Source organism: Telopea speciosissima, chromosome 10 (genome assembly GCF_018873765.1).
Source record: "Telopea speciosissima isolate NSW1024214 ecotype Mountain lineage chromosome 10, Tspe_v1, whole genome shotgun sequence".
Lineage (NCBI taxonomy): Eukaryota > Viridiplantae > Streptophyta > Magnoliopsida > Proteales > Proteaceae > Telopea > Telopea speciosissima.
Window position 1 is genome coordinate 51,549,741 of NC_057925.1, and position 13,102 is coordinate 51,562,842.

Consider the following 13,102-nt stretch of genomic DNA (forward strand, 5'->3'; position numbering starts at 1 on the left):
GATAATCCATTAGTTTTATGCCTCTACTCTGAATATTACCTTTATTTTAAATCAAAATCATGATGCTTCTCCTCCATTCATCTAGCATTTTCCTTGTGCTCATAATCTTATTAAATAGCTTGGTTAGCAAAGATAATCCATAGATTCCTAATCTCTTCCACACCAATTGGGACCCCATTTGGGCCTTGTGCCTTTCCTACTTTCATCCTCCTTAGGGCTTCTTTTACTTCAAACACTCTACTATTTCGTATATATCTGCAATATGTGGGTTCTTGATGCAGTCTTCCAGAACGCAATTATTCAAAGTATCTTCAATTAGTAGGCTGTAGAAATAACCTTCTCACCTCTTCTTCCATTCTATTCTTAAGGCTCCATAATAAAGCCAAAGATTTTCTGAATACCGGCTAAGCCTAACAGATTAAAAAAAAAAAAAACTGCAGAAGTGCCCTGCTGTTAATGAGTGAAGGCATAGAAAATTCCATACATCCATGTATGAAGGAGCGACTAAGGGTTTTGTGGAAATGCCAGATTCCAACCTATAAATACATTTTACATAATCCTCAAACTAAATATCTGACATATCTGTGTAAGATAAATTTCAAAAAACTATTCAGTATTATTGATCCAATAAGGAAGCAAACACAACCCAAATAAATTTTCGAGTAATTAAATGAAATTCTTATCCAACAAGATCTGAGAAAGGGGCATGATGTATGATAATCTCAGCAATTATTTAATATATTAAGTTAAAGGCTTCTAAATGCAAATTAGAGCAGACAAAATAATAGGCATTCCATTAAACATTCTTTTTTTAAATATATCAGTAAGTACATAATTGCCTGTCTTCTACTTTTTTTTCTTTCTGTTTCTCTTTTCTCCCATTCCCCTTCACTTTTTTTGTTTTTTTAATCTGTTACAGAGAACAAACATCACTCGAAACCAACAAATGCTCATGCAAATTTAAAATGCTGCCCATCCTGCTGCAGTGCTCTTTGTTGATCCTGATCCAGTAGTTGAAGGAAGGGTTTTCTGCAAGTCCCCACAATAAAATCACAACATGAGAGAAACTTTAGATAGAAAGCAAAATGAAAGTTATTTTTCTTGATAAATAAAGGAATACATCTCTGCTCAGTATAATGACTAACACCTATATATCAAGGGGAATGGTTTCCTCTACAGCAGCACACTATATGTATGCACCTAATATCTGCACGTGGCATATTAGGTGGGCCCAAAAATATAGTCCAGTAGGACCCTGGGTTGCCCATTCACAAATGAAATTTAAGCCCCAACAGAGTTGGAAATGTCGGGGAATAAAGCTTTGCAAATCCATTAAAAAGATCACACTCCTAGAAAATGGTTGAAAGCTTATGAATGGCTAAGAATACAAGCGAAAAAAGTGCAAATATGTGTTGGGGGAGGTAAAATGGACTCTAGATTTCAAAATTCGAATTTGACATAAGATCATGTTTATCCAAAGATCAGAGCTGCTAAATCATCAATCCATAGGACACAACTTGATGGCCCATCATGAAACGGGTTCCTTGATTAGCAACCTAAAAGATCTTTTACCATATATCTGTCACAACTGCTCACCCCAAAATCTCATGCTGTTAAGGGAAACAACAATGTATATCAACACCCCTTGCACGTGCAGGCATGAACACACACGGCCATGCATGTGACAGCACTCACGTGGAAACACCATCACGGCACCTAGGGGAGAAAGTATGGGGGAACCCCGTTCCACTTCCCATGGATCAAACACTCGACCTCCCTTAATACCATGTTATAACCATTTGTCCCCAAAACTCGAGCTATTAAGTAAGGCCAACAACAATCTATATCAACAATATCACATGCACTTGCATGTCTGTGAACTATATTGTTGAAACTAGAAACTTTGACGGACAAACTTCTATCCATTTTATAGTTTGCATCTGCATCATAAGGATCCAACTCCAACTGCCTGCAGACCAGGAACTGATATCCAGGGAATGTTTCTAACTTTCCAATTTCAGGAAAAAACACTGGTAAACCAACAAAATAATGCAACTCCCTAGTAGAAAACCATGCATCAGCCAGGTAAAAACAATAGATGGTCAAAAACACATCAATGTTCTTCAAGAAAGCAATTGTTTCAAGTGGCTAGTAGTGCATAATTTGTAATAGAAGTATTTAACCCAGTAACAGTTGTTTTGATTGTAGGCAGCAACCAGAGGAAAACAAAAAAAAAAAAAAAAAAAAGGGGGGGGGGGGGGGAGGCTAAAGTAAAAACTGTGAGATATGTTACAAAATCCTATAATCATATGCATAAGTGACTCCTCATTCTAATCAGTCTACAATTTCCGATGTTATCTACAATCAGGACTCCACAGCATTCATTGCTTCATGAAACAACAGGAGTGCCCTCTACAACCAATATATAATATATGAAAAGACCCAGCATCATCTAGTTTTATAACACGATGACCATATGTGGTGCACCAATACTGTCAGTGAAAGGTGCCTTAAACAAATAGAATCTCCAAAGGGATTTGTATAATAGCATAAAAGAATCAATAAAGCTAGAAACAATCATGACAAAAGTTATCAAACAACACAACATGAGGTAGGGCATTAATATAGATTCATTTGAACATTTGAACCAATAATAGATTTTATTCTTTTCCATATAAGTACTCAGGACAGGTCCAATTTTCTTGTGGTAAGTTCTAATAAAAGATTTAAATGCTTTCATTTTTCACTTTAAGAGGGGCAATGATGCCATCCCGGATTCCTAAACACCTAAATTTGGATTGCTATGGCCCCACAGATAACAAATAACTCAATTTTAAAAGGAGCAGAGGCAATTTCGTAAATCCGTGGTATAGTATAGAACCCAATTGGAAGGAACAAACGGGGCCTAGGACGTAGAAGTAACTAAATTAAATAGAAGGAGAAAGCTAGAGTTTAATTTGAGATTGGGAATAATACAGAAATAGTTTTAGAAAGAAGGGCAAAGCTATAATTTCAACCACTTTAGGACTTTTCTGGAATTTCAGAATGGTCGGGGTTGAAACAGAAGCAAACTCTGTTAGAAGGGTTATTCTGAGATATTAAGTCTCAGCAGTGGAATCCAATACGAGATAACTTCAGAATGAGGGGATTTTAACAAACATTCAAAGGACCTGTCCTTATTTGTAAATACCAAGAAGAGGTCATCTCCTACCTCTCAATCTGAACAGTCCAACTGAGATTGTAGGATTAAGTTCCTAATCCATAGCCCTCATGAATCCAACCAAGCAACAGGAGAATCAACAATCTAAAAAACAAATAAATATTTTGGGAATAGAGCCTAGTGGAGGTTAAGGAACCAGATTACATCTCAGCAAGTATCGCTCAACAGATTCGGTTTTAGGGGTCAGAAACTGGGTTAAAGTCAAAGGGGGGTAACACCTAAAATCCCAAGAAGATAGGGGAAGCAACAATACCTTGATTACGGGTTTGCTATGGCCCACGAGATGGGGTTAACATCTCATGTTTTGCAAGATACACATGAACTAGAAAATTCATCCTTCACCCTAGATTTTTCAATAGCCCTACAAAACTTGTGTATTAAGTTTCCCATGATACCATAATAGTCATGATTTTGGCACATTGTAGAAATTTGAGCTTCGTATTGCAATCCCCTCGCTCAAATATCTGTTGTCCAAAAGCAACATAAATTATTTCCAGAGAAAAGGTCAAGTAGGCTATTGCACTTATTTCATAAACCTTTTGGGGGAGGGGGGGGGGGTCGGAAATTGGAAAAAAAAATAGTTATCATTGCCAACAACATAGTATTGTATCTTTATGTTTCCACATAATAATTTTGCTTGAGTGTAATTGTAAAGAAAACAGAGCATTCTCTCAAGATCAGAGGACAAATACAAGGACACAGCCAGATATTGGGTATAAAATCATGCATCTAAGATTTATTCATTGTTGAATGAATGATATGGACTTGCCTGCACAGTGTCAGAACAGGCAAAACATACCACTCGTACAAGAAATGAAATGGATGGGTAGAAGCATACCTCAAGTTGAGAGAAATCTGAGAAAGGATCATTTACACGCCTTACGTTTTCCATAGAACCCTCGAGTCCAACACCATGATTGCCAGCAGCCATCCGAGCAGCAACAGGGTCATTGGGTGGTGGTGGAAGAGGAGATCTGATTTTTCCAGCCCCGCTAGGTGGTGGAGCAAGGCCCAGAGCTTTAGGTTTCTCAGTGCCAGAAACACCACCAGACAACCCAGCAGCTGAAAGCATGCCAGTTCCGCTAGTTGGTTTGTTTTTTACATTTATCCGGATAGTCTCACCTTCCTAAAATCAAAACATTCAAAAGTCAATGCAACATACACACAATAACATGCACATAAAGTTTCAGGCAGATAGAGGTTTTCTATTTCTAGGGGTAATGACATTTTTAAAAGAACCTCTCTCTCTTTCTACGAGTAACTAAAATTCATAACCTTCTATATGTTATTTTTTTCCCAGCAAATCATAACCATAAAGATAAAATCCAACTTCATGAAAATGAAGGGAGTCACATACATAGTAGCTACAGAACTTATTACATGAAAATTTATTTAAAAAGATGCCTTCAAAGATATTTGAATTCAGGAATTCTACCAGAGCGTGTAAGCACGAAAGAGATTGAAATTTGAAAATGCCCCTACTCAGGTTGTGAGGTCAAAGCACCACCCCAAAAGGGGAGGGGGGAAATAAAGAAAGAGCATTATGGCACTTGTATAAATGTTAGGAATTAGACGCCTACTCTATTAGTCCTGAGGCTTTCCTTAAGACCACATCATTTTAACCTCATTCAGACATATATATAACAGTTTCTGATGATTCCCACCACAAAACAAAACTTTGTCTATACATTTTTAAGTGCCCATTTATCCTCAAGCACGGAAAATCAAGAAAATCAAAGTAACACAACATGCAAGTCCGAAATTACTTTTTATACCCTAAAACTTACAAGCAAACAAATACATTTTTTATATTTTCTACTTGCATGACCACACCATTGATTGAATCAAATTTTTTATTTTAATTTCAGCAAAACAAAAAATGTCAAATCTGTATCCAAAGAAAAGGAAATCTAACAAATAACAATCATTTCCTACATATAGAAACAACCTCGGTCAATCAGTGCCTGTCTTTATTGGATCTTCAGATGTGCATGGTCTAGCAATCAATCGATATATTGTGCAATTACTTAGCACCAACATATCATAATGATAGATATTGGAATGCTGCTGGACAACATCTGTTCATTATTATTATTACCAACAAGAAGAATCAAATCCCAATTGCTACTTGTCCTGAAAATATGAATAAAGAGTTAACTGAGTTATTTTCTTGACTGTAGGATGGGGCGTGTTATTATGATGAGATCTCTGGTCTTCAGGCAAAAGTTGAAAAGGAAAAGAACAATGATACTACAACAACTCAGCCTTATCCCAACTAAATGGGGTCGGCTATATGGATCCTTGCCCTCCAATCAGCTCTATTCGAGGTCATACTTGATACAAGGCCTAAGCTATGCATGTCTTTCCTCACCGCTTCTCCTAGGGTCATTTTAGATCTGTATCCAAAGAAAAGGAAATCTAACAAATAACAATCATTTCCTACATATAGAAACAATCTCGGTCAATCAGTGCCTGTCTTTATTGGATCCTCAGATGTGCATGGTATTATAATATGGTCTAGCAATCAATCGATATATTGTGTACTTTGCACCAACATATAATAATGATAGATATTGAAATACTGCTGTTTTGACCTTTTTTTTCCTTTACTTATTTTCTATTCTTCTCTCTTTTACTTCTTGTACTTCTTTTTACTTCTCTTATTTCTTTTACTATCATAGCCTCTTCGGATCCATGTAGCCGACCCCATTTAGTTGGGATAAGGTTATGGTTGTTGTTGTTGTTGTATTGAAATACTGCTGGACAACATCTGTTCATTATTATTATTACCAACAAGAAGAATCAAATCCCAATTGCTACTTGTCCTGAAAATATGAATAAAGAGTTAACTGAGTTATTTTCTTGACTGTAGGATGGGGCGTGTTATTATGATGAGATCTCTGGTCTTCAGGCAAAAGTTGAAAAGGAAAAGAACAATGATACTACAACAACTCAGCCTTATCCCAACTAAATGGGGTTGGCTATATGGATCCTTGTCCTCCAATCAGCTCTATTCGAGGTCATACTTGATACAAGGCCTAACCTATGCATGTCTTTCCTCACCGCTTCTCCTAGGGTCATTTTAGATCTGCCCCTAGCTCTTTTAGTTCCTTCAATCTGAATCAAATCACTCCGTACTGGAGCATCAAAAGGCCTTTGTTGAACATAGCCATGTCACCTCAAACAACTTTTTCGTAGCTTATCATGTATTGGAGCTACTCCCAAATCAACTACAATATGATCATTCCTTTATCCTTCCAAGTTTTGCCACTCATCTATCTCAATATCCTTGTCTCCGCTACACTGAGTTTATCTATATGATGCTTCTTAACTGCCCAGCATTCCGCACCATAATCATAGCCGGTCATATGACTGTCCTATAAAAGTTTCTTTTAAATTTTAAAGGAATACGTCGGACAAACAACACTCTGGACGCACCTCTCCACTTCATCCATCCTATATTTTAAACCTTCTTTACTTATGATTGAGCCCAGATACCTAAAATAATCACTCTGCATAATCTCCCTCTCATCAATTTTCACCACCTAGTTACCCGTCCTTGATGTAAATTGGCTGTCTAAAACCAGCCGTAGGTGTAGGGATTCTTTCCTACACTAGCATGAGTAGTCAGGTAGGTGTAGGGGAATCCCTACACCAGCACTCAAAATCGTGGGCTTTTAATATGTTACTTTTATTTTTATTTGTTATTTAATTTACTCAGTTTTTATTTGAATTGTAATTCTAATTAGGATTCCTAAGGGAAGTTTGAATCCTAGTTAGAAGTCCTAGTTAGTATTCCTAGTTCAGTTATGAATCCTAGCTAAGTTTTGAGTCATAGTTAGAGTTTGAATTCTGTCTAGCCATAAGGCTATACATATGTAAGAGCTCTTGAGAGCCTCCCACAATTTAAATTTGCAATTAACACTGTCCTGAGATAGGCTGTGAGGGTGGGATGCCCAGGCTGAGATAGCCTTCACTGCCTCTCTCTCTCTACATTGTTCTGCACTCAAGCTTCAAGTAACCTAAATTCTGCCTGATCGATATTTGGAGGATTCAATTCATTGCTGGGATTTCTGCTTCTGGATTCAAGCTCACTTAAATCAGCAAGTAAGTACAACAATCCAACCCCAAATCCTCCTTCTTCTAATCCTCTAAACCTAACCCTAACATCCCCCCATATTCCAAATCCATCCCCATACCCTAAAACCTGTCCAGCCCAATTCCCTCATCAAAATCCAACCTTTCCAGATTCGATCATTCCCCCACACCATAAGGGAGACTCAATTCTGGTCCTAAGCCTAGGTGTTCATTAAAAATCCTAGATTTTCCTACATTCTATTTTTCCAAAACCCAGAAACCCAAACCCTAATTCACTAACCATCTTAGTTACATACCTAACTCCATCAAAACCTCTCAAGACCTTTACTAGAAGACTTCCCCACATCAACTTACCCTAACCTTACTATCAAGCCCTAAACTTCACTAAACCCTAGCCCTAATCTCATTATTTCACCCATTCTGCCCTAGCCGATTACACTAAACCCTAGCAGATCCTGGTTTTGGTTCTGGTTGGCATTACACCCATCTGGAATTACATTTAGTCCTAGTGTAACTAAAGTTAACACACCATATACTCCGCTTCATTTTACTTATCTTAAAACCTTTTGATTCCATGGTTGATCTCCATACTCCAACTTGGCGTTAATCTCTGCTTTTGTTTCATCCACCAAAACAATATGATCAGCAAAAAACATTCACCAAGGAACCTCATCTTGAATGTCACTGGTTAAATCATTCATGATAAGCGCATACAAATAAGGGCTTAAAGTTGCTCCTTGATGTAATCCAATTGTAATTAGGAATTCACTACCTGGAACCCCCACAATTCTTACACTAGTCACCACACCATCATACATACCTTTAATTATGTCCACATATTTACTTGAAACACTTCTCTTCCTTATTACTTGCCAGATTAACTATCCAAGGACTCTGTCATTAGCTTTTTCTAGGTCAATAAAGACAATATGGAGATCCTTCTTTCAATCTCTAAATCTTTCCATGATGAGTCTCCTAAGTATATAGCTTCCGTCGTGGATCTACTTGGCATAAAACCAAATTGGTTCTCCGTAATAATAGTTTACTGGCTCCTAGTTGGTCCCCTACCAATCTAGGACTATTAGTGGGGGACCATGTAGCCTGGTCCATTTTGATATAAGGTTTGCATAGAAACTGCAAACCTGCAAGTAGAACAAAAAGGAAAGAGGCTAACCAGGACAGATAGGGATTATAGCTTGGCTAAGGGAAAACAACCCAATTAGGAGGTCCCTTGCAGACAGTGAACATAATGATTACCATACAGTGGGGCAATGCAAAAGATGTCACCAAAATAGAAAATGTCACTGTAGAATGTCTCGATGGGGCTATATCATTCTTACATAAAGAAGAATGAATAAAGCACTGGCATTCTGAATAAATTCAGCTAGCCGACCCCACTTAGTTGGGATAAGGCTGAGTTGTTTTTGTTGTATTCTGAATAAATTCAGCTACACCACTGTTTCCAGTCATTGAAATCTGAAGTCTTGAAGAATGTGAACAAGAACGAGAAAATGCCTCTGTACACACAAACTTAGCATTTAGATCTAATTAAATTGGACCCTAGGAAGACCGGTCTCAGTCAGTCAGTCTAACCATCATGATCCAGAGGAATGCAATAGACTCCACTTTGAATTATGGCAGTTTTTTGCATGGACCAATTGAAAGCAAAAAATGCCTATGGAACACAACTAAGGGAAGCAAGATATTCTAATGGATTACTTGATACCGAGTTACTATTTGTTGAAGGCATGTTCCTTCAGATCACAAAACCACAAATGTGCTTTCCAGGGGGCCAGGGGCCCAGGAGGGGGAGAGAAAAGAAGGAAACAAAGCATATCTCAACTCATAACTCTCAACAAAAATGAATTACAACATCACCTTTCCCACCACTGTGCCATGGTTCCATGATATATTCTGCTTGGACAAGTATCCAGAGAAAATTTCTTCACAGTAACTTTCGCTTCTTTCAAACCTAATTAAATCAACCAAGTTTAAGATCATCCCAAAGGTTCTCCCATATAGGTATCTCATGTGAACACCTAATGAAAAGCTGTGGCCCCCTTTTGATCCAACCACTGATGCTGATCCTCGTGCAGCACCTTACCCTAAGGGTTTCAAATTACCATGAAAGTAGGTATCTGTCTTTTGTGTGTGTGGGTGTGTAACAATCCCATCATCAAACAATAACAAATTGTAGTACAAGGTTTAAATCTGAAAACCAAATGATGTTCAACATCACTTACAATTGAAAATCGCAAAAGAAGCCATGAAAAGTCATGGTTCAAACGTCTAGGATGCAGATGAAAGTACACAGTAAAGAGACAGTGGGGAATCATTCTAAATCACTGTTCACAACAACACTGCAAGATCAAACATGTTCTCGGAGACAATAAAATCCAAACTAAAACAAAATCAAAAGAATGCATGCTTTGACCAAACCATAACAGCTCGTGACAGCAACAATCATGAAGCAGACTAGTTCCAGCACCAGGATACAGATCATAGGGTCATTGGAAAGATAGAAGATGATTACCATCCAATAATTCATCAAAATGATTTATTGAGGGTGGTTCATGATATATATTCTTCGAAGTATACGGTATCAATCAAGTGCAATTGCATTATAATCTAGATCTCACAACATCTGAGTTATCAAAACTCCAAACAACTATGTTTACTAGTGATAGCATAAACAAAATTACCAGATGCCTACCCAGACTCAAAATGTAGCAGTTAATGATTCAAGAAAACATTCCAACAAGGTACTCTTAATATGCAGGTATTAACGATTCCATCATCTGGATCCGTCTAATCCAAATGCTAATTTTACCCCACAGATGGTACACATTCTTGATATGAAAGAACAAAAGAGCAAAAGTCATTTCAACGGCTAAATGGTTGCTATGCCTTCAACCCACAAGACCAATGTGATTATTAAGCGAACAAAAGTACCAACATAGAAAGAGAAGGCAGGAAGATTGAATAACACATGAACCAACCACCACAAGTACTGTTACTTAAACTTGTTAATGCTCTCTCCAGCTCCTTCATTCATTCCTATTTCCTGATTGGTTGGCTTTGTATAGTTCGAATATGTATTTTTCACATAGAACAGAAAATCCAGCTACAAATTGAAAACTACTACTAACCATACCTTCAATCTGTGATTCACTGCAGGATGAATATCGATATGATTGTCATCGCTTGATTCCCCCGACTCCTTCTCATTCTCTCGCTTTACATACTTCTCATGATCAGACAACGCGACGTTGAAATCAAATGCCTCATTCCTCTCATTAAATCCCAACCCGATAAAGGCGTGCTTGCCGCTCCCATCCTCTATCTTCAGCACAAAGTAACGAGACGAATCGAGAACGGTTTCAACGGAGTTCTCCCTCTGCCCAGGAAGGACAAAGCAGGCAGCAAAGAGCTCACCCGAGTTGGGATCCTCAAGCCGGATCTCACACCGTTCTTTACACGAAACCACACGCAAACGCCCTGACCAGATCTTATCAGATTGTAGCCACTCACCACATTTATAACCGCCGCTGGTGCTCCGAGGAGGGATTTTAAACACAGACACTTCGCGAACAACCAAAAGCGTGTGCTCAAGCGCCTCCTCGTCCTCAAATGACATTGTTCCAAAGTACTAAAACGTGCAATGCCTTAGGAATTGAGCAGATTGAACAAATTGGCAGGAAATTTGGAACAACGAATAAATTATTGAATTGATTTGATTTCTTTGTACGAAATCAAATTGAAGGAATTACCGATTCCAGTATGATCAAAACGTTGGCGTCCGGCAATGAAGACTTGAAACAAATCATAAGGGCTTCAGATTGGAAATATGGCGGAGTTTAGGGTTTGCAGATAGAAGCAAATTTAGATGTTAAGATTTTAGAGCTTTCGCTTGATACTACTGTGAGCTTCAATTTTTTCTGCGGAAAGGCATAAATTTTTTTCATTTCTTTGACTTGCAGAGACGTGGATTCGAAGTTGGGTGAATTGTTTGAAAGGTCAAATCTTCGATTGCGACTTTGGGAGAGGAGTGTCATTTTACGGTCTTACCCTTGTTATTGCCCTTACGTTGTCACCGAATTCCAGACGAGTCCCGTGATCCCGTCCAGGGTCCAAAGTCCAAACCTCCTCAAATGAACCTCCTCGAACTGAATTTTTAGGGGATTTGGCTCCTGTCCTGCAGTGGCGGGAGCTGGAGCGTCCAGCATCCCCCAGAGATCTCTCCACGTGGCCTTAGTAGCATCCAACGGTGTTAATTAATAATACTCGATTTAATCCCATTTGGCTCCCATCTTCCTCTCTCACCCTACGAACCCGACCCAAGACAACGAAAACTGCACCCGTTCTTTCTCTTTTTCTTTCTTCTTCTTCAACCACCGCTCCGCTGTGCACTCAACCGCCCCACCACCGCTGCAACCTCCGACCTCCCCACTACTTGTCTAAGCAATCCATGTGTAATACCAGCAGTGGCAGCAAACCTCTGACCACCCCACATCATCAACGCACCCCTCTCTCTCTCTCTCACTTGCCGTTGGTAGCTTCTCTTAAAATCTTTTCTCTCTTCAGTTTCTCATTTTAGCTTACTAGTTTTGCTTCATCGCTTGGCTTTTGGCTTCAGGAATTTGTTCTTTTGAGTATACCCCACTTCGATTCAAGCAAACACGATGAGCCCAGTGGCAGATATCAACGGGAACTTGGCTTCAACCATGAACCACTTGTTCACAATCCCAACCCCATCTCCTCGATTTTGTTTTCCATCAATTCAAAGGCAAAAATTGGGATTTGTTTTTCCCATTTCATAAGAGATTGTTTGATTTCGAAAAGGGAAAGAATGGCTCCAAGGCGAGCGAGGAAAGAGGTGGTGAAGACGACAACAACGAAAGTAGTTGCAGAGAGTGTGGAAGTCGCTGTGCTTACAACCCGCATCAGAGCGGCAATACCCACCAAAGAGCCCTTAAAGATCGCAATGGAACAGAGCATTGAAGAAGAGACGAATAACCAGGTGATCAAAAGAAGATAAGCAGACGCCTCAAAACCTGAAGCTGCGGTTGGGCATGGAGAGGAAGGGAAGGGAACAAGAAAGAGAGGAAGATGCCCTCCCTTGAAATGCCCTCCCTTGACAACAGCTTTGCAGGTGTGTAGTAGGATCTTTCGAACATTTTGCAACTTCTCTATTCCTCTTCCCCTAGCTATCTCCTTTTTTCCACGACGGTGCAGTTTTCGTTGTTCGGGTCGGGTTCGTAGGGTGAGAGAGGAAGATGGGAACCAAATGGGATTAAACCTGAATATTATTAATTAACACCGTTGGATGCTACTAAGGACACGTGGAGAGATCTCTGGGGGGTACTGGTCGCTCCAGCTCCCGCCACTGCAGGACAGGAGCCAAATCCATTTTTAGGAGGTGTTTGGTTGCGTAAATGCACCACACTTGGATCCAGATCCTCTACTGTCGCATGTTCGTCTCGCCACATGCTGCGCAGACACGGCAAAACGTGTAATTATCGCCTTACCCCCACTCAGGCAAGGCGCTTGGACAGGGGTAAGGCGGTAATTGCACGCCTTATCATTTCTACACAGGACACGGCAGGACGGGCAAGCGACAGTAGAGGATCCAGATTGCACTTAAAGAGGATAAAAATCTAATCGCAAGTGCACATTCAAAGTGCATCAGACGATACACCACACTTAAGAAAATAAAAATCCACTCTCAAGTGGTGTGGTGCACCGGACTTGAGAGGATAAAGATCCCCTCTTGATTCTCTATCG

At 39.3% G+C, this 13,102-nt stretch overlaps 1 protein-coding gene and 1 long non-coding RNA gene across 3 annotated transcripts; one reads left to right on the top strand and one right to left on the bottom strand.

Moving 5' to 3' along the window:
* Window positions 1-712: 712 nt before the first annotated feature.
* Window positions 713-11,112, bottom strand: LOC122641878 (uncharacterized protein At1g03900-like). 2 transcript variants are annotated; one of them, XR_006329979.1, is made up of 4 exons: window positions 10,473-11,112; window positions 4,059-4,346; window positions 893-1,029; window positions 713-849 (listed from the first exon to the last, which is right to left on the bottom strand). XR_006329979.1 is itself a non-coding variant. In XM_043835197.1 (3 exons), the coding sequence occupies exons 1-3, from the start codon at window positions 10,953-10,955 to the stop codon at window positions 961-963; spliced, it is 840 nt and encodes a 279-aa protein (XP_043691132.1). In that variant the 5' UTR covers window positions 10,956-11,112; the 3' UTR covers window positions 877-960. The 2 variants fall into 2 exon arrangements, 1 of the variants encoding a protein (XP_043691132.1); XM_043835197.1 differs by lacking the exon at window positions 713-849 and having other exon boundaries at window positions 877-1,029.
* Window positions 2,150-4,051, top strand: LOC122641879. The gene is made up of 3 exons (XR_006329980.1): window positions 2,150-2,505; window positions 2,939-2,950; window positions 3,823-4,051. It is a non-coding gene; the product is annotated as an uncharacterized LOC122641879 (long non-coding RNA).
* Window positions 11,113-13,102: the final 1,990 nt, after the last annotated feature.

Coding starts and splice junctions, on each gene's coding strand:
- LOC122641878 (XM_043835197.1), bottom strand. CDS start 10,955: ATGTCATTTGAGGACGAGGAGGCGCTTGAGCACACGCTTTTGGTTGTT. Junction 4,347..10,472: donor CAGTGAATCACAGATTGAAG/GTATGGTTAGTA, acceptor TTTTGATTTTAG/GAAGGTGAGACTATCCGGAT. Junction 1,030..4,058: donor CAGATTTCTCTCAACTTGAG/GTATGCTTCTAC, acceptor GGGGACTTGCAG/AAAACCCTTCCTTCAACTAC.